At 43.8% G+C, this 20,888-nt stretch overlaps 1 protein-coding gene across 1 annotated transcript in view; it reads left to right on the top strand.

The window, feature by feature from the left end:
* The window catches only part of LOC121580669 (tyrosine-protein kinase JAK1), a 30,961-nt gene that overhangs the window by 9,525 nt on the left and 548 nt on the right, over positions 1-20,888 (top strand). The window contains 15 exon segments of the mRNA XM_041895648.2: positions 280-469; positions 6,875-6,978; positions 7,296-7,451; positions 12,043-12,130; positions 12,548-12,675; positions 13,613-13,672; positions 13,674-13,749; positions 13,845-14,029; positions 15,298-15,448; positions 17,005-17,099; positions 17,376-17,556; positions 17,691-17,815; positions 18,432-18,604; positions 19,689-19,806; positions 20,235-20,345. Of these exon segments, the coding sequence (XP_041751582.2) occupies positions 280-469; positions 6,875-6,978; positions 7,296-7,451; positions 12,043-12,130; positions 12,548-12,675; positions 13,613-13,672; positions 13,674-13,749; positions 13,845-14,029; positions 15,298-15,448; positions 17,005-17,099; positions 17,376-17,556; positions 17,691-17,815; positions 18,432-18,604; positions 19,689-19,806; positions 20,235-20,345 (1,941 nt within the window).

The raw sequence follows: 20,888 nt of genomic DNA, 5'->3' as shown, positions 1-20,888 counted from the left end.
CAGTACCACAACCACCACCTGCCTCACCCACAGTCATGTAGACATGTATACAGACACTCTCCTTTTAAGACAGTCGTACATTTGAAAAATGTTTGTGAGGATTTATCTCTTTTGAAAACATGGCCGGGCTATCTTTGTTAGCGACCCTATCTTGTTTGTCACCATTATTTGTCTGAACTGAATTGTGACCATTTGTGGCTGTATAAAGGCTGTGTGAATAAATGGACTGATTTATTGCACTCTAACCTCTTTCTCCTACTCTTGGCTCTCCTGTTGTAGGTGGACCTGACCGATAGAGATCCGTACCGTAGCTTTAAGATCAAGGTAGGGCCGGAGGGCTACAGCCTGAACGGTACGGACCTGAGGCAGCCCTCCCTCAGGGAGCTGATTGAACAGCTGAGGGGCCAGACTCTCAGGACAGACAGAATCACCTTCCAGCTCCGCAAGGCCTGCCCTCCCCAGCCCAGAGGTACGGTATGATACCCTTCCCCAAAACTATCACCACGGCAACTAATTCCTTACCATACAGGCATTGGCACCTTATACACCAGGGGGCCTCATTTATAAACGTTGCGTACACACACAATTTGCCCCGAAACATGCATGTGCCAGTTTTCACGCAAAAGTTGGCTTTTATAAAAACTGAACTTGTAGCCTAGTAGCCTTGTAGCCTAATAGCCTAGTATCCTAGTAGCCTTGTAGCCTTGTAGCCTTGTAGCCTAGTCGCCTAGTAGCCTTGTAGCCTAGTAGCCTTGTCGACTAGTAGCCTAGTAGCCTAGTAGCCTTGTAGCCTTGTAGCCTAGTAGCCTTGTAGCCTAGTATCCTTGTAGCCTAGTATTCTTGTAGCCTAGTAGCCTTGTAGCCTTGTAGCCTAGGAGCCTAGTAGCCTTGTAGCCTAGTATCCTAGTAGCCTAATAGCCTAGTAGCCTTGAAGCCTAGTAGCCTAGTATCCTTGTAGCCTAGTAGCCTTGTAGCCTAGTAGCCTTGTAGCCTAGTAGCCTTGTAGCCTAGTAGCCTTGTAGCCTAGTAGCCTTGAAGCCTAGTAGCCTAGTATCCTTGTAGCCTAGTAGCCTTGTAGCCTAGTAGCCTTGTAGCCTAGTAGCCTTGTAGCCTAGTAGCCTTGTAGCCTAGGAGCCTAGTAGCCTTGTAGCCTAGTATCCTTGTAGCCTAGTAGCCTTGTAGCCTAGTAGCCTTGTAGCCTTGTAGCCTAGGAGCCTAGTAGCCTAGTAGCCTTGTAGCCTAGTAGCCTAGTAGCCTTGAAGCCTAGTATCCTTGTAGCCTAGTAGCCTTGTAGCCTAATGGAGAATATAATGAAACTCTTTTCATAAAAAAACAGGTAGCTAAATATAATAACATGATGCAACCATTTGCTGTTAGTGACAAGAGCAAAAATCAATTTAGGCCTATTTTATCTTTGCACGCTAAAATAATTTGAAAATAGGCATATATTTCCTATTATTTATTTCATTTCCATGATCATTACAGAATAAATTCCTCACCTTTTCTGATTGTGATGGTTTCATAGGCTACTCGCGAAATAGCCTCCAGGCTTACAACAAGCTAGGATCTGATCCGAAGCGCAGTTTAACGGTAGAACAGACGTTTGTAGGCTACGTTTGAATACTGTAATGTTAATATTTAATTTATAAACATAATACATAATACACTACACTGAGTGTACAACAAATTAAGAACACCTGCTCTTTCCATGACGTAGACTGACCAGGTGAATCCAGGTGAAAGCTATGATCCCTTAATGATGTCACCTTACTTCAGTCAGTGTAGATGAAGGGGAGGAGACAGGTTAAAGAAGGATTTTTAAACCTTGAGACAATTGAGACATGGATTGTGTATGTGTGCCATTCAGAGGGTGAATGGGCAAGACAAGAGATTTAAGTGCCTTTGAACAGGGTATGGTAGAAGGTGCCAGGTGCACCAGTTTGAGGGTGTCAAGAACTGCAACGCTGCTGGGGTTTTCCACGCTCAACAGTTTGTATCAAGAATGGTCCACCACCCAAAGGACATCCAGCCAACTTGACACAATTGTGGAAAGCATTGGAGTTCAAATGGACCAGCATCCCTGTGGAATGCTTTCAACACCTTATAGTCCATGCCCCGATTAATTGAGAATGTTCTGAGGGCAAAACGTGTGCAACTCAATATTAGGAAGGTGTTCCTAATGTTTTGTGCACTCTGTGTATATCATAACCATTGCAGAATAAATTCCTCACGAATTCCTATGATGAGTTCATATTCCCGAAGTAATCATACAACAAATTGCCATGCGCATCTCTCATTTAATTGGGCCAAGACTATTATAATTTCACGTTTTTGCTCTATGCGTCCGACAGGGAGTGTAGTTTATAACATACAGTAGAATTTAACAGGTGAACAGACAGTTGATCTTTTGCATTGAAGTGTGTAGGCTACCACTGTAAGTAGGCCTACTGTAGTTTTCATCAGAGTAGATAATGTTTCAGAATTCACGGGCAGTGCAGCATATTTAGATTCCGGAAAAAGTGAATGCAAAAAACATTATTGCGTTCAAACGATCAGTTTACAGGTCCACAACAATTTGCAATTGTTTTTGTCTTTCAGAAACGGTCAGATACAGCAAATGTCACTGCAAAATCAAACATTCTGCGAACACCTCCAAAAGACATTTGATCAAGTTCGCCATTACTAGGTTATTTCCTTTACTGTCTTGGCCTACTTCCAATACTTCCAAAGTATACAGCAAATAAGGGCGTTATTGTCACCATATTTGGTGAATGATGGGTGATTTTCAGGCGGCGTTATAATGCTGGTTCACGCGCGCACAGTTTACGACAGGTCTGATTTATAACGTGAAACACAGTGCCTTCAGAAAGTATTCACAGTCCTTTACTTTTTCCCCATTTTGTTGTGTTACAGCCTGAATTTAAAATGAGATGTTGTGTCACTGATCAACACACAATACCCCATAATGCCAAAGTTGAATTTGGTTTGTAGATTCTTTTTTTAATTAATTACAAAATTCAAAGCTGAAATGTCTTAAGTCAATAAGTATTCAACCCCTTTGTTATGGCAAGCCTAAATAAGTTCAGGAGTAAAAATGTACTTAGCAAATTGCATAATAAGTTGCATGGACTCATTCTGTGTTCAATAATAGTGGTTAACAATATTTTTGAATAACTACCCCATCTCTGTACCCCACACATACAATTATCTGTAAGGTCCCTCAATCGAGGAGTGAATTTCAACCACAAAGACCAGGGAGGTTTTCAATGCCTCGCAAAGAAGGGCACCGATTGGTAGATATGTAAAAATAGAAAAGCATGGTGAAGTTATTAATTACGCTTTGGATGGTGTATCAATACACCCAGTCACTACAAAGATACAGGCGTCCTTCCTAACTCAGTTGCCGAAGAGGAAGGAAGCCGCTCAGGGATTTCACCATGAGGCCAATGGTGATTTTGAAACCGTTATAGAGTTTAATGGTTGTGGTATGAGTACTGAGGCTAGATCAACAACATTAAAAGAAGGAAGCCTGTACAGAATACAAATATTTGAAAACATGCATCCTGTTTGCAACAAGGCACTTAATTAATACTGAAAAACATGTGGGAAAGAAATTAACTTTTTGTCCTGAATACAAAGCGTTATGTTTGGGGCAAATCCAACACAACACATCACTGAGTACCGCTCTTCATATTTTAAAACTTGTTGTTGGCTGCATCATGTTATGGGTATGTCAAATCAAATCAAATCACATTGTATTTGTCACATGTGCCGAATACAACAGGTGTAGTCCTTACAGTGAAATGCTTACTTACAAGCCCTTAACCAACAATGCAATTTTAAGAAAGAATAAAAAAAGAAGTAACCAAATAATAAGAAATAAAAGTAACAAATAATTAAATAGCAGCAGTAAAATAACAGTAGCGAGGCTATATACAGGGGGTACTGTTACTGAGTCAATGTGCGGGGGCACAGGTTAGTCGAGGTAATTGAGGTAATATATACATGTCGGTAGAGTTATTAAAGTGACTATGCATAGATAAAAAACAGAGAGTAGCAGCAGCGTAAAAGAGGGGGGGCAATGCAAATAGTCTGGGTAGCCATTTGATTAGCTGTTCAGGGGTCTTATGGCTTGGGGTTAGAAGCTGTTTAGAAGCCTCTTGGACCTAGACTTGGCGCTCTGGTACCTCTTGCCGTGCGGTAGCAGAGAGAACAGTGTATGACTAGGGTGGCTGGAGTCTTTGACAATTTTTAGGGCCTTCCTCTGACACCGCCTGGTATAGAGGTCCTGGATGGCAGGAAGCTTGGCCCCAGTGATGTACTGGGCCGTACGCACTACCCTCTGTAGTGCCTTGCGGTCGGAGGCCGAGCAGTTTCCATACAATGCAGTGATGCAACCAGTCAGGATGCTCTCGATGGTGCAGCTGTAGAACCTTTTGAGGATCTGAGGACCCATGCCAAATCTTTTCAGTCTCCTTAGGGGGAATAGGTTTTGTCGTGCCCTCTTCGCGACTGTCTTGGTGTGCTTGGACCATGTTAGTTTGTTGGTGATGTGGACACCAAGGAACTTGAAGCTCTCAACCTGCTCCACTACAGCCCTGTCGATGAGAATGGGGGCGTGTTCGGTCCTCTTCTTTTTCCCGTAGTCCACAATCATCTCCTTTGTCTTGATCACGTTGAGGGAGAGGTTGTTGTCCTGGCACCACACGGCCAGGTCTCTGACCTCCTCCCTATAGGCTGTCTTGTCGTTGTCGGTGAACAGGCCTACCACTGTTGTGTCATCGGCAAACTTTATGATGGTGTTGGAGTCGTGCCTGGCCATGCAGTCATGAGTGAACAGGGAGTACAGGAGGGGACTGAGCACGAACCCCTGAGGGGCCCCTGTGTTGAGGATCAGCGTGGTGGATGTGTTGTTACCTAACCTTACCACCTGGGGGTGGCCCGTCAGGAAGTCCAGGATACAGTTGCAGAGGGAGGTGTTTAGTCCCAGGGTCCTTAGCTTAGTGATGAGCTTTGAGGGCACTATGGTGTTGAACGCTGAGCTGTAGTCAATGAATAGCATTCTCACATAGGTGTTCCTTTTGTCCAGATGTGAAAGGGCAGTATGGAGCGCAATAGAGATTGCATCATCTGTGGATCTGTTGGGGCGGTATGCAAATTGGAGTGGGTCTAGGGTTTCTGGGATAATGGTGTAGATGTGAGCCATGACCAGCCTTTCAAATAAATTCATGGCTACAGACATGAGTGTTACGGGTCGGTAGTCATTTAGGCAGGTTACCTTAGTGTTCTTGGGCACAGGAACTATGGTGGTCTGCTTGAAACAATATTACAGACTCCGACAGGGAGAGGTTGAAAATGTCAGTGAAGACACTTGCCAGTTGGTCAGCGCATGCTCGGAGTACACGTCCTGGTAATCCGTCTGGCCCTGCGGCCTTGTGAATGTTGACCTGTTTAAAGGTCTTACTCACATCGGCTACGGAGAGCGTGATCACACAGTCATCCGGAACAGCTGATGCTCTTAATACATGTTTCAGTGTTACTTACCTCGAAGCGAGCATAGAAGTAATTTAGCTCGTCTGGTAGGCTCGTGTCACTGGGCAGCTCGTGGCTGTGCTTCCCTTTGTAGTCTGTAATAGTGTGCAAGCCCTGCCACATTCGACGAGCGTCGGAGCCAGTGTAGTACGATTCGATCTTAGTCCTGTATTGACGCCTTGCCTGTTTGATGGTTCGTTGGAGGGCGTAGCTGGATTTCTTATAAGCTTCCGGGTTAGAGTCCTGCTCCTTGAAAGCGGCAGCTCTACCCTTTAGCTCAGTGCGGATGTTGCCTGTAATCCATGGCTTCTGGTTGGGGTATGTACGTACAGTCACTGTGGGGACGACGTCATCGATGCACTTATTGATGAAGCCAGTGACTGATGTGGTGTATTCGTCAATGGCAAGGACTAGTGAGCTTTTTAGGATAAAAAGAAACGGAATACAGCTATAAGCACAGGCAACGTCTTAGAGGACAACCTGGTTCAGTCTGCTTTCCACCAGACACTGGGAGACAAATACACCTCACAGCAGGACAATAACCTAAACCACAAGGCCAAATATACACTGGAGTTCCTTATCAAGACGACATGGAATGTACCTGAGTGGCCTAGTTACAGTTTTGACATAAAACGGCTTGAAAATCTATGGCAAGACTTGAAAATGGTTGTCTAGCAATGATCAACAATCAACTTGACAGAGCTTGAAGGATTTTAAAAAGGATAATGGGCAAATATTGTACAATCCAGGTGTGAAAAGCTATTAGAGACTTACCCAAAAAGACTCACAGCTGTAATCACCACCAATGCTGCTTATACAAAGTATTGACTTAGGGGTGTGAATACTTGTGTAAATGAGATATCTCTGTATTTCATTTTCAATAAAGTTGCAAAAATGTCTAAAAACATGTTTTCACTTATCATTATGGGGTATTGTGTGTAGATGGGTAAGAAAAAAATATATTTATTGCCATTTTGAATTCATGCTGTAACACAACAAAATGTGGAATAAGTCAAGGGGTATGAATACTTTCTGAAGGCACTGTATGACGAGTGGCAAGTTTATGAAACTTAATATTTTTCAGAAGTGGTGCGCGCAGATATTTAGTGTTAAATTTACACAACGGTTATAAATGAGGCCCCTGACCTGGACGAGTTCTTGTGTTGTGTTATACCTATATCAAACAGGAAATGTTGCTCAGTAACAGTGGTTTTCTCTGTCCCTCTAAAGTGAGAAGAGGTGACGTGTTTGGTGTGCGTGTTTTGTTTCCTTTTTCAGTTTCCTATTTCAGTTTCCTATTTCAGCTTTCAGGTTTTTCATTATTATTTTATATATTTTTTAGAAATCTCTAACCTTCTGCTTGTGACAAAGAGAGAGGCGGAGCCGACACACCCCATACAGAGTCAACTCATCTTCCACAGGATCCTCAAAGAGGACATATTGCAGGTGTGTGTGTGTGTGTGTGTGTGTGTGTGTGTGTGTGTGTGTGTGTGTGTGTGTGTGTGTGTGTGTGTGTGTGTGTGTGTGTGTGTGTGTGCGCATGCGTGCATGCTTATATGCGTGTGTATGTAAGTATGTGCACGTGTGTTTGCATGCTAGGCTTCACTATGTGTATACGGTATGTTCGTGTGTACGGTATGTTCGTGTGTACGGTATGTTCGTGTGCGCAGGATGCCCTACACTGGCAATACTGCCTTTTCATTCATTTGTTCGACATCTACAGATATGCTTTTCTGTCCATAACCAAGTCTGTGTCTATCTAGGAGGAGCACTTGGGCTGTGGCACCAGAACTAACATCTATGCTGGCAAATTGAAGATAAAGAGTGAGGAAGAGACGGATGTGTGGGGTTCCCAAACCCACCACCAGGTCAAAGTGGTCCTGAAAGTGCTAGGGTCCCAACACAGGGACATCTCTATGGTGAGAACACACACGAGCACACCCACACACATTCTGTATAAATATAAGGGGCTTTATTAATACGTTTGATTGACATACACACAGTGGTGTAAAGTACTTAAGTAGTTTTTTGGGGTATTTGTACTTTACTATTTCCAGTTGAAGTCGGAAGTTTACATACACTTAGGTTGGAGTCATTAAAACTCGTTTTTCAACCACTCCACAACTTCTTGTTCACAAACTGTAGTTTTGGCAAGTCGGTTAGGACATGTACTTTGTTCATGACACAAGTAATTTTTCCAACAATTGTTTACAGACAGATTATTTCACTTATAATTCACTGTATCACAATTCCAGTGGGTCAGAAGTTTACATACACTAAGTTGACTGTGCCTTTAAACAGCTTGGAAAATTCCAGAAAATGATGTCATGGCTTTAGAAGCTTCTGAAAGGCTAATTGACATCATTTGAGTCAATTGGAGGTGTACCTGTGGATGTATTTCAAGGCCTACCTTCAAACACAGTGCCTCTTTACTTGACATCATGGGAAAATCAAAAGAAATCAGCCAAGACCTAAGAAAAAAAATTGTAGACCTCCACAAGTCTGGTTCATCCTTGGGAGCAATTTCCAAACGCCTGAAGGTACCACGTTCATCTGTGCAAACAATAGTATGCAAGTATAAACACCATGGGACCACGCAGCCGTCATAACGCTCAGGAAGGAGACGTGTTCTGTCTCCTAGAGATGAACGTACTTTGGTGCGAAAAGTGCAAATCAATCCCAGAACAACAGCAAAGGACCTTGTGAAGATGCTGGAGGAAACCGGTACAAAAGTATCTATATCCACAGTAAAACAAGTCCTATGTCGACATAACCTGAAAGGCCGCTCAGCAAGGAAGAAGCCACTGCTCCAAAACCGCCATAAAAAAGCCAGACTACGGTTTGCAGCTGCACATGGGGAGAAAGATTGGACCTTTTGGAGAAATGTCCTCTGGTCTGAAGAAACAAAAATAGAACTGTTTGGCCATAATGACCATCGTTATGTTTGGAGGAAAAAGGGGGTCCCTTGCAAGCCGAAGAACACCATCCCAACCGTGAAGCACGGGGGTGGCAACATCATGCTGTGGGGGTGCTTTGCTGCAGGAGGGTCTGGTGCACTTCACAAAATAGATGGCATCATGAGGAAGGAAAATTATGTGGATATATTGAAGCAACATCTCAAGACACCAGTCAGGAGGTTAAAGCTTGGTCGCAAATGGGTCTTCCAAATGGACAATGACCCCAAGCATACTTCCAAAGTTGTGGCAAAATGGCTTAAGGACAACAAAGTCAAGGTATTGGAGTGGCCATCACAAAGCCCTGACCTCAATCCTATAGAAAATGTGTGGGCAGAACTGAATAAGCGTGTGTGAGCAAGGAGGCCTACAAACCTGACTCAGTTACACCAGCTCTGTCAGGAGGAATGGGCCAAAATTCACCCAACTTATTGTGGGAAGCTTGTGGAAGGCTACCCGAAATGTTTGACCCAAGTTAAACAATTTAAAGGCAATGCTACCAAATACTAATTGAGTGTATGTAAACTTCTGACCCACTGGGAATGTGATGAAATAAATAAAAGCTGAAATAAATCATTCTCTCTACAATTATTCTGACATTTCACATTCTTAAAATAAAGTGGGGATCCTAACTGACCTAAGACAGGGAATGTTTACTAGGATTAAATGTCAGGAATTGTGAAAAACTGAGTTTAAATGTATTTGGCTAAGGTGTATGTAAACTTCCGACTTCAACTGTATATTTTTAACAAATTTTACTTTCACTACCTTCCTAAAGAAAGAATCTCTTTTTACTCCCGTACATTTTCTCTGACACCCAAAAGTACTCGTTACATTTTGAATGCTTAGGCAGGGCAGCAGTATGGTCCAATTCACGCACATATCAATATAACGCGTTGTCATCCCTACTGCCTCTGATCTGGCGGACTCACTAAACACAAATACTGAGTTTTTAAGTGTCTGAGTGTTGGAGTGTGCCCCTGTCTGTCCGAAAAGAAAAAGAAAAAAAGAAAATTGTGCCATCTGGTTGGCTTAATATAAGGAATTTAATGTATAGCATTTACTTTAACTTTTACTCAAGTAGGACAGTTGAGAACTTTTTCCACCACTGTACTTGAGTACATTTAAAACCAGACACTTTTAGACTTTTACTCAAGTAGTATTTTACTAGCAACGGTCATCAAAATTGTTTAAACAAAAGTTTTAAAAGATCATTCAATCATCAATGGATGAAGATACTCTAAACATGTATAATTTTTTTAAAATCCAACAGATATTGATTGAATTATAGGACATAAAACATTTTACTGGCATGGACAAATAATGAATGGAGTTCAGGGAATTTGGTGGGAATTCAGGTATTCAATTTATTGTAAAATTTCACTTTAATTTTCTTGGAATGCACTCTATATATATATATATACTCTTTCTAATGGTATCAAGTATTTTGTAAATATTTTGTGTTAAGATAAAGAAAATGTTATGTGCAGCATTTGCATAAATACACTGGGTCTATTTGCATATATGAATTATTAACATAAAGGGGTGGAACAGGGCTGCAACCACCAAAAACGTACTCTGTCTAGGTCTATCTGTACTCACCCGCGTGTCTAGACTGCCTCATGAATTACTGTTGTTGTCACGTTTTGTTGCATAATTCAAAAAGTGTGTCAATAGCAGGATAACCTCGTATTAAAAATCAACAGGCTTGGCTCTAGATTACATTTAAGTAATAAGGCCCGAGGGGGTGTGGTGTATATGGCCAATATACCACGGCTAAGGGCTGTTCTTATGCACAATGCAACGCGGAGTGTCTGGATACAGCCCTTAGCCGTGGTATATTGGCCATATATCACAAACCCCTGAGATGCCTTATTGCTATTATAAACTGGTTACCAACACAATTAGAGCAGTAAAACATAAATGTTTTGTCATACCCATGGTATACGGTCTGATATACCACGGCTTTCAGCCAATCAGCATTCTGGGCTCGAACCACCCTCTTGCCTCTAGCTGATATAAGGTGTAATCATTAGTCCAACAGTTGCAAACAAAAGTTACTATTGGACAAATTCAGGTATGTTTATCCCCGTTTTGTTCTGTTTGCTTCCATTGAAGAAATGCTTTGCAACAGAATCGTCGGAATGAATACACCCCTGATCATGCGTAAACACAGTTTACTTTCATAGTAGCCACGTTGTATTCCTTCTCGCATCTATGCGCTCTCCTTCAACTTTTCCCTTCGCTTATGGACTTCAATGCACAACACATCAGCTGTATGTGACCAGGCGAAAAAACCCTTCCAAGCCAAACCATATCATAACCGCTACACACAGCCTACATCGTTGTCCCTATATTATCTAAAATAACGTCATAGTTTATTTATAATTTATTTTACCTTTATTTAACTAGGCAAGTCAGTTAAGAAAAAAATCTTATTTACAATGACGGCCTACACCGGCCAAACCCGGACGACGCTGGGCCAATTGTGCGCCGCCCTATGGGACTCCCAATCATGGCCGGTTGTGATACAGCCTGGAATCGAACCAGTGGGTCTGTAGTGACGCCTCAAGCACTAAGATGCAGTGCCTTAGACCAATGCGCCACTCGGGAGCCCAGTCAACATGGCTAATAGAACTAACACGTTAGTAAACCCGCCACAATCACGCAGTAATGTTACATTGTATAGTCAGTAAGCAGTTAGACCGGCGGGCCCCGGTGGCAATAAATTTGTAAAACCAAAAGCTTACCTTGACTTGGAAGAGTTCCAGTGTTGTGTTGGATAGTCATAGCCAGCTAGCTAACATAGCATCCCTCTGTTTGAGCATGGTGTTTGAGTAGGCTTAACTAGATACCTGCATTTGCTAGCTGTGTCTCTCTCGCTTGTCCTGTTCAACTATTGTCTTTCTCTCTTTGTGAGTCAGCTACTCACCACATTTTATGCACTGCAGTGCTAGCTAGCTGTAGCTTATGCTTTCAGTACTAGATTCATTCTCTGATCCTTTGATTGGGTGGACAACATGTCAGTTCATGCTGCAAGAGCTCTGATAGGATGGAGGACGTCGTCCAGAAGTTGTCATAATTACTGTATTGAAGTCAATGTACCCAGAGGAGGACGGAAGATAGCTGTCCTCCAGCTACACCATGGTGCTATTATTTGGTGACGTGATTATATTTAGTATTGTTTTATCTAAAAAGGATAACTTTTTAAATGTTTAAAAATATATATTTTTATGAAATTCACTGAGCAAGAGTATGAAAGAGTAAAATGAAAGAAATCAATCCAGCGAGGGCCCACCCCTCAACCACAGGAAATAGATGGCTGAAAAAGATAGAGGGCGGGCCATGCGCATTGCTAATTTTACTGGGTGACTTTCACTTTTACTTGAGTGATTTTCTATTAAGGTATCTTTTACTTACTCAAGTATGACAATTTAGTACTTTTTCAACCACTGCACACACACACAATTCCTCCCTCCATTACCCCTGTCTGACCTTGTGATTGCTTTCTTTGACCTTTTGACTCTGATGTTTAACACTGACCTCTATCCGTTAGGCTTTCTTTGAGACGGTCAGTATGATGCGTCAGGTGTCCCACCAACACATTGCTCTGCTGCATGGCGTCTGTGTTCGCAACCAGGACAGTAAGTCAACGTCCACCCTTCCTCTTATCTTCGTTCTTAAACTGAGACTCAGCGACATGCCACAAGCCGCAGGACGAACCTAAGTTATTGTAGATGATTGTGATGCAAGACTATGTACTCCCACAGAGTATCAGCTAGAACGTGATAACTGCAACATAACAACTAGGGAGAAGTTTAGCCTCGCGCTCTTGGATGTTGAGGAAGTTGTCCCGATACTGCTGTTTGCTTTGTGCTTCGCTGAAGTCCTAGACGTAACGACATAGTGTCTGCATTTGCAATATGGCCGTATGTTGTGGAAAATACTTAATATCTCTGACATAAAAAATAAAATAAATAATGCAATTTGCTAGTACTTTTTCATCTGAAAATGGGCTAGACTTTTTTTGGGACCTCTAACTGTGTGTGGTCCCTGTTCAGATATCATTGTGGAGGAGCATGTGAAGCTGGGTCCTCTGGATGTATTCATGCAGGGGCGTCGTCTTCAACTCAGCACCTCCTGGAAGTTCCAGGTGGCCAAACAACTGACCAGAGCCCTCAGCTACCTGGTGAGAAAGGAAGAGGCGCGAGACACAATCAATGATTCACACTATAGGGCCAAGCCTAGCTGTACTGGGATGGCCTGGTTACGCATCCACCATAGTTAATGGAACTGTGCTGGAAAGGACAATGTGCAAGGAAAATATCAGAGACAGTCCTGTATGGTTCAGGTTGGCCCTACAGTATAAAACAGGCATAAACATTTGCCATGGTAATAACATTACATTCTGTATTCTTACCAGAATGAAAGCGTCTTTGGAACTTGGTGCCAACCTGGAGGACACAAGTAGTTTGTTCAAACTTGTACAGATGCAGTCAAATATATTGGCACCCTTGCACTTTACAATGGAGTGCAATGGAGAATAATGTTCCGTTTTTTTCTTTTCAAAACTGGTTGAATGGCTATTTTTACCACGTAGGCACCTGCAATTTACCACAGGCAAAATAAGTTATACATTAAACAAGAATCATTGCTTCCAAAAATTAATTCGAATTTTGAATAATTTAGTCCAGGCCATTTTTTACGTTGAAGTGAAAGATCTTAATTTCAGTTAGAATTAGTTTTCCTTCTTGGTCCTGTGCAGTTGTCAATCAAACATGTGTAAACAAAACAAAAAATGAATCTCAACTTATTTTAAAAGAAATCATGCAAGGGTGGCTATATATTTGACCGTATCTGTATACGTCAGTGGAGGCTACTGAGGGGAGGACGGCTTATAATAATAGCTGGAACGGAGCGAATGGAATTGCATCAAACACATGGAAACCATGGAAACCATGGAAACCATGGAAACCATGTGTTTGATGTATTTGGTACTATTCCACTTATTCCGCCGCTCCAGCCATTATCACAAGCCCATCCTCCCCAATTAAGGTGTCACCAACCTCCTGTGCTATAGGTCTATATGACTGTGGACATGACCCTTCCCTGTGTTTCTCTCTCAGGAGGATAAGAAGCTGGTCCATGGTTATGTGTCTGCTAAGAACATCCTAGTGGAGCGGGAATGGCCTGGAGGGAGAGACTGGGCCCTTCATCAAACTCAGTGGCCCTGGGGTCCCCATCTCCGCACTCAACAGACAAGGTGTGTCTGTGTGTGTGTGTGTGTGTGTGTGTGTGTGTGTGTGTGTGTGTCTATCTGTTTTTTTCTCTAGCTGATGAGGCTGTGTTGTATTACAGAGTGTGTGGAGAGGATCCCGTGGATCGCCCCAGAGTGTGTGGAGAGGATCCCGTGGATCGCCCCAGAGTGTATGGAGAACAGCCAGGCCCTGAGTGTTGCGGTGGATAAGTGGGGTTTCGGCACCACGCTGTGGGAGATCTGTTACGAGGGAGAGGCTCCTCTCAAAGACAGGACACTCATAGAGGTACACCCATACTTCCCCTCACAACACAAGAGACCTACTAACATACAGTGAACAACACAATCTCTTTTTATTTTTTTATTTTTTTTATTTCACCTTTATTTAACCAGGTAAGCCAGTTGAGAACAAGTTCTCATTTACAACTGCGACCTGGCCAAGATAAAGCAAAGCAGTGCGATAAAAACAACAACACAGAGTTACATATGGGGTAAACAAAACATAAAGTCAAAAATACAACAGAAAATATATGTACAGTGTGTGCGAATGTAGTAAGTTATGGAGGTAAGGCAATAAATAAATAGGCCATAGTGCAAAAATAGTGACAATTTTGTAATTAATAGATGTGCAAAAGATTATGTGCAAATAGAGATACTGGGGTGCAAATTAGCTAAATAAATAACAATAGTAGTTGGATGGGCTAATTACAGATGGGCTGTGTACAGGTACAGTGATCGGTAAGCTGCTCTGACAACTGACGCTTAAAGTTAGTGAGGGAGATAAAGAGTCTCCAGCTTCAGAGATTTTTGCAGTTCGTTCCAGTCATTGGCAGCAGAGAACTGGAAGGAATGGTGGCCAAAGGAGGTGTTGGCTTTGGGGATGACCAGTGAGTTATACCTGCTGGAGCGCATACTACGGGTGGGTGTTGCTATGGTGACCAGTGAGCTAAGATAAGACAGGGATTTGCCTAGCAGTGATTTATAGATGACCTGGAGCCAGTTTGTTTGGCGACGAATATGTAGTGAGGGCCAGCCAACAAGAGCGTACAGGTCACAGTGGTGGGTAGTGTATGGGGCTTTGGAGACAAAACGGATGGCACTGTGATAGACTACATCCAATTTGCTGAGTAGAGTGTTGGAGGCTATTTTGTAAATGACATCGCCAAAGTCAAGGATCGGTAGGATAGTCAGTTTTACGAGGGCATGTTTGGCAGCATGAGTGAAGGAGGCATTGTTGCGAAATAGGAAGCCGATTCTAGATCTAACTTTTGATTGGAGATGCTTAATGTGAGTCTGGAAGGAGAGTTTACAGTCTAACCACCCCTAGACTCAAGCATACAAAACATTTATATATCCTTTATTTACCCAGGTGAGATATCTCTTTCAGAGGGGAGGTCTTGAGTTATTTAATTGAATACAGCTGTTGTTGTCTAGTTTATTGACACTGTGAAAATTCATACCATACCACTTAGATGCAAGGTATTGGAATCAATATTAGAGCAGAGCCCAAGTCTTGGTCCTTGATCTGACTCCTCTCTTTCTCTCTGTGAGCAGAAGGAGATGTTCTACTCGGCCCAGTGTTCCCTGGTGACCCCAGACTTCCCTCAGCTGGGTGAGCTCATCACCAAATGCATGACCTACGACCCCAAGAGGAGGCCCTTCTTCAGGGCCATCGTCAGGGATGTCACCGGGTTGGCTGAGCAGAGTAAGAGGACAAAGAGTACTCACCTTCCCTCTGTTTCTGTCTCTGTCACCTTCCCTCTGTTTCTGTCTCTGACACCTTCCCTCTGTTACTCTCTGTCACCTTCCCTCTGTTTCTGTCTCTGTCACCTTCCCTCTGTTTCTCTCTGTCACCTTCCCTCTGTTTCTCTCTGTCACCTTCCCTCTGTTTCTGTCTCTGTCACCTTCCCTCTGTTTCTCTCTGTCACCTTCCCTCTGTTTCTCTCTGTCACCTTCCCTCTGTTTCTCTCTGTCACCTTCCCTCTGTTACTCTCTGTCACCTTCCCTCTGCTTCTGTCTCTGACACCTTCCCTCTGTTACTCTCTGTCACCTTCCCTCTGTTTCTGTCTCTGTCACCTTCCCTCTGTTTCTGTCTCTGTCACCTTCCCTCTCTTTCTCTCTGTCACCTTCCCTCTGTTTCTCTCTGTCACCTTCCCTCTGTTACTCTCTGTCACCTTCCCTCTGTTTCTGTCTCTGTCACCTTCCCTCTGTTTCTCTCTGTCACCTTCCCTCTGTTTCTGTCTCTGTCACCTTCCCTCTGTTTCTCTCTGTCACCTTCCCTCTGTTTCTCTCTGTCACCTTCCCTCTGTTTCTCTCTGTCACCTTACCTCTTTCTCTCTGTCACCTTCCCTCTGTTTCTCTCTGTCACCTTCCCTCTGTTTCTCTCTGTCACCTTCCCTCTGTTTCTGTCTCTGTCACCTTCCCTCTGTTTCTCTCTGTCACCTTCCCTCTGTTTCTCTCTGTCACCTTCCCTCTGTTTCTCTCTGTCACCTTCCCTCTGTTACTCTCTGTCACCTTCCCTCTGCTTCTGTCTCTGACACCTTCCCTCTGTTACTCTCTGTCACCTTCCCTCTGTTTCTGTCTCTGTCACCTTCCCTCTCTTTCTCTCTGTCACATTCCCTCTGTTTCTGTCTCTGTCACCTTCCCTCTCTTTCTCTCTGTCACCTTCCCTCTGTTTCTCTCTGTCACCTTCCCTCTGTTACTCTCTGTCACCTTCCCTCTGCTTCTGTCTCTGACACCTTCCCTCTGTTACTCTCTGTCACCTTCCCTCTGTTTCTGTCTCTGTCACATTCCCTCTGTTTCTGTCTCTGTCACCTTCCCTCTCTTTCTCTCTGTCACCTTCCCTCTGTTTCTCTCTGTCACCTTCCCTCTGTTACTCTCTGTCACCTTCCCTCTGTTTCTGTCTCTGTCACCTTCCCTCTGTTTCTCTCTGTCACCTTCCCTCTGTTTCTGTCTCTGTCACCTTCCCTCTGTTTCTCTCTGTCACCTTACCTCTTTCTCTCTGTCACCTTCCCTCTGTTTCTCTCTGTCACCTTCCCTCTGTTTCTCTCTGTCACCTTCCCTCTTTCTCTCTGTCACCTTCCCTCTTTCTCTCTGTCACCTTCCCTCTGTTTCTCTCTGTGTGACCATCTGTGTCTGTTGTCATTATCTCTGTCACGCTCTCTCACATGCATGTGTATGTGCGAACAAGTTTGTGTGTGTGTTTATATTATAGACAATGTGTGAGTATAAGTATTATAACCCTGCCTCTGTGTGGCCCAGACCCAGCCCTGCCTCCTGGTAGGGTGCCCATCCAGGAAGTGGACCCCACCGTGTTTGAGACCAGGTTCCTCAGGAAGATCAAAGACCTGGGCGAGGTAGGGAAACTCTTAATACATATAGACTTTTGGGGGTGCTTGTCCACATTAAAGGGGCAATCTGGTATTGGTACATCCATTGTTGGACTTTTTAATTATAGCCAATGATTCTTGAAGAGTATCACTTATATATATTATTTCATTGTTCATGTGGGGTGTGTGTATGTGTGCGTGTGTTCCTGTGTGTGTGTGTGTGTGTGTGTGTGTGTGTGTGTGTGTGTGTGTGTGTGTGTGTGTGTGTGTGTGTGTGTGTGTGTGTGTGTGTACTATTCGCAGGGTCACTTTGGCAAGGTGGAGTTGTGTCAGTATGACCCCCGTGGGGACGGCCGAGGGCAGCTGGTGGCGGTCAAGTCTCTGAAGCCAGAGAGCAGAGGGCAGCTGTGGAGAGAGATAGATACCATGAGGGAGCTCTACCACCACAACATCGTCAAATACAGAGGAGTGTGTAGCGAGGAGGGTGAGGAGAGTCACACATACACACACGATTATATACAGTAGACAAACCACACCACACACACACACACACACACACACACACACACCTCATCCCAGTGATGGGGGTTTGTGCTAACACCGTGTTTCTTTGTCTAGGTGGGAGGACCACTAAGCTGATCATGGAGTACCTGCCAGCGGGGAGCCTTAAGGAATATCTGCCCTGGAGGAAACACCAGACTGACCTCAAGAGACTTCTCCACTACGCCCTCCAGATCTGCCAGGTATAGTAGTATGGAGCTTAATTAATGCCAAAAGAAATTCCATTTTCATTTCATTGTTTTAATTAGACCCTGTAGCAGGATTCCACAAATGGCGGCCCGCGGCCCGAATTTGGCCCGCGGGTGGTTTTATTTGGCCCCTCCAGTTTTCGGAGCAAAAAATATATAGTTTTTATTTTTATTGGCCAATATACCACGGCTAAGGGTTGTATCCAGGCACTTCGCATTGCGTCGTGCATAATAACAGCCCTTAGCCGTGGTATATTGGCCATATACCACAAACCCTCAACGTGCCTTATTGCTTAATTATGTTCCGGCCCCCCGACCATCCGCTCAAGAAAAAATTGGCCCGCGGCTGAATCTAGTTGATGATCCCTGCCCTATAGGTATTTATGAATATACTGCGGTTTGTGATTATGGAGAGAGTTGGACAGAATCTAAACCATTGCACTCCTTTAAATGTACTTTCTGCTACTTGGTAACTGTTGCCTAGTACCAATTGGAATGTTGTGGTACATGTTTTGATGACTCTCATAGAAACCACAAGACTGCCAGGTAAATAGCTATAAAAGTATACAAGCTATAAAAACAAGTGAAAATGTGTGTGTGTCTCTCTCAGGGAATGGATTACTTGGGATCCCAGCGGTTCATCCACCGGGATCTGGCGGCCCGGAACGTTCTGGTGGAGAACGAGAGCACAGTGAAGATTGGAGACTTTGGCCTGACTAAGAGCATGAAGGAGGACAAGAGTTACTACACCGTCAAAGAGGAGACCGACAGCCCTGTGTTCTGGTGAGCAATGTATAAATAGAATGACAATAGAATGGCTTGTGGCACCTTAATTGGGGAGGACGGGCACGTGGTAATGGCTGGAGCAGAATGACTGGAAAGGTATCAACAACATGGTTTCCATGGTTTCCATGTGTTTGATGCCATTCCATTCGCTCCGTTCCAGCCATTGTTATGAGCTGTCCTCCCCTCAGCAGCCTCCACTGAATGACAAGATCAGGTCCTAAAACTTAATGTGATATTTCACTCCCAGATCAATGTTAAGGAGATGAGGTCAGGTGCATTTAAAAGCCTGGATCCCAGTCTATTTCATTTCTATTGTTGCTACCAGAGGCAGTTTGGAACTCGGTAATGAGTGTTGCAGCTGAGGATTTGTGCGCACTACGCTCTTCAGCACTCGGCGGTCCCGTTCTGTGAGGTTGTGTGGCCTACCACTTCGCGGCTGAGCCGTTGTTGCTCCTAGACGTTTCCACTTCACAATAACATCACTTACAGTTGACCGGGGCAGCTCTAGCAGGGCAGAAATGTGATGAACTGACTTGTTGGAAAGGTGGCATCCTATGACGGTGCCACATTGAAAGTCACTGAGCTCTTCAGTAAGGCCATTCTACTGCCAGTGTTTGTCTATGGAGATTGCATGGCTGTGTGCTCAATTTTATTCACCTGTCAGCAACGGGTGTGGCTGAAATAGCCGAATCCACTAATTTATCTTTATCTGTGATTGATCATATTCAATTCTGATGTTCGCTCCTATTATGTTAACAGGGTGGGGCTCATTCTATTGACATTAGCTCACATGGGCGGCAGGTAGCCTAGCGGTAAAGAGTGTTGAGCCAATAACTGAGAGGTTGCTGGTTCGAATCCCCGAGTTGACTAGGTGAAAAATCTGTCGATGTACTCTTGAGTCCTTGCTCTGGATAAGAGTTTCTGCTAAGTGATTACAATGTACATATGAACCTTGGTCGTGATCATTAGGCAGTTGGCACCCAACGGGGAGGAACTACCTGAACTTGTCCAATAAGAAACGCTGTTTTCGGTTGCAAAACATTTTGCTACGCTGTGCCCTAACCCTTGTGTTGCCTTGCAGGTATGCTCCTGAGTGCCTGGTGGACTGTAAGTTTTACCCTGCGTCTGACGTGTGGTCCTTCGGAGTGACCCTGTATGAGCTGTTGACCTACTGTGAGACAAGCAGCAGTCCTACCACGGTAAATAACTTTGTCTCTTGTTAACCTCACTATGAAAATATGTTTATACAAATTCCTTAAACTTTGCTGATTTAAAAAAATATTAGGGGTCAGACATGTTAACATGTATCTGATGAGAAGTATCCTAGTCTTGGCTAATCAAACTAGCGCCTGTCTGTTTTGGGGTCAAATCATTCAGAAGTTCAATACTCTGAGCTTTTTCCCACAAAGTCTTCACTTTTCCACTTCCCTTCATGGATTTTAAAGGAAATTACTAGAAATTCCTTCCCCATGCTTGTACCAATCCAATGCTTCTAAGTGCATGGGAAGAGTGCACAAGTGTATACTTTGGGAGAAAAGACTGGGGTGTAGGTTGGGACAGAATTGCGGAGCGTAGGACCAGTGTTTCATCTGTTTTGGTTTTGATCATGTGTTATGGTTGTTCACAGGTATTCTTGGAGATGCTTCGTCCAACCCAGGGTCAGATGACTCTCACCCGATTGGTGGAAGTGCTGATGTCCGGCAGGAGGCTGCCCTGTCCACCTCGCTGCCCAGACGCGGTAAGAGAACTGGGGAATGATGTCATCTGCTCACCAAGGCTGTAGTCGTTCCTTCTCTTTCATCTGAAAGATACTACTCTGGGGTGAAGTTTCCCCTAGGTACAGATCTAGGCTCAGCTTCCCCTCCCCCAATCATAACCTTAACCATGGGGAAACTGACCCAAGATCAGCGTCTAGGCACAACTTCACCATACACCAACGATAATAGCACCCTTTCTAAATACAAAATCAGTAGTGTTCCTCTACAGGTATAGGATCTTAATTTGACCAGTTTCTCACAGCAGGAAAATAATCCTACAGCAACAGGAAATGTGAATTATTTTGTAGGGGTTGATAAATTCTTAGTTAGGGCAAATCAAGTCTGACATTTTAAAGTGGAAATTACAAACTTTAGAAGCCTTTTCAAACCTTGAATTTTCTGCAGGAAATGTCCTGCAACAACAGGGTGATCAAATTAAGATCCTACACCTATATAAAAAAAAACGACCCTCAATAGGAATGAGTGGGAATAGACCAACCTGCACATCCAATGGCTTTGAGCAG

The sequence above is a fragment of the Coregonus clupeaformis genome, chromosome 14, assembly GCF_020615455.1.
Source record: "Coregonus clupeaformis isolate EN_2021a chromosome 14, ASM2061545v1, whole genome shotgun sequence".
NCBI classification, from domain to species: domain Eukaryota; kingdom Metazoa; phylum Chordata; class Actinopteri; order Salmoniformes; family Salmonidae; genus Coregonus; species Coregonus clupeaformis.
The sequence above is the reverse complement of the archived record's forward strand: the minus strand, read 5'-3'. Positions and strand labels throughout refer to the sequence as shown.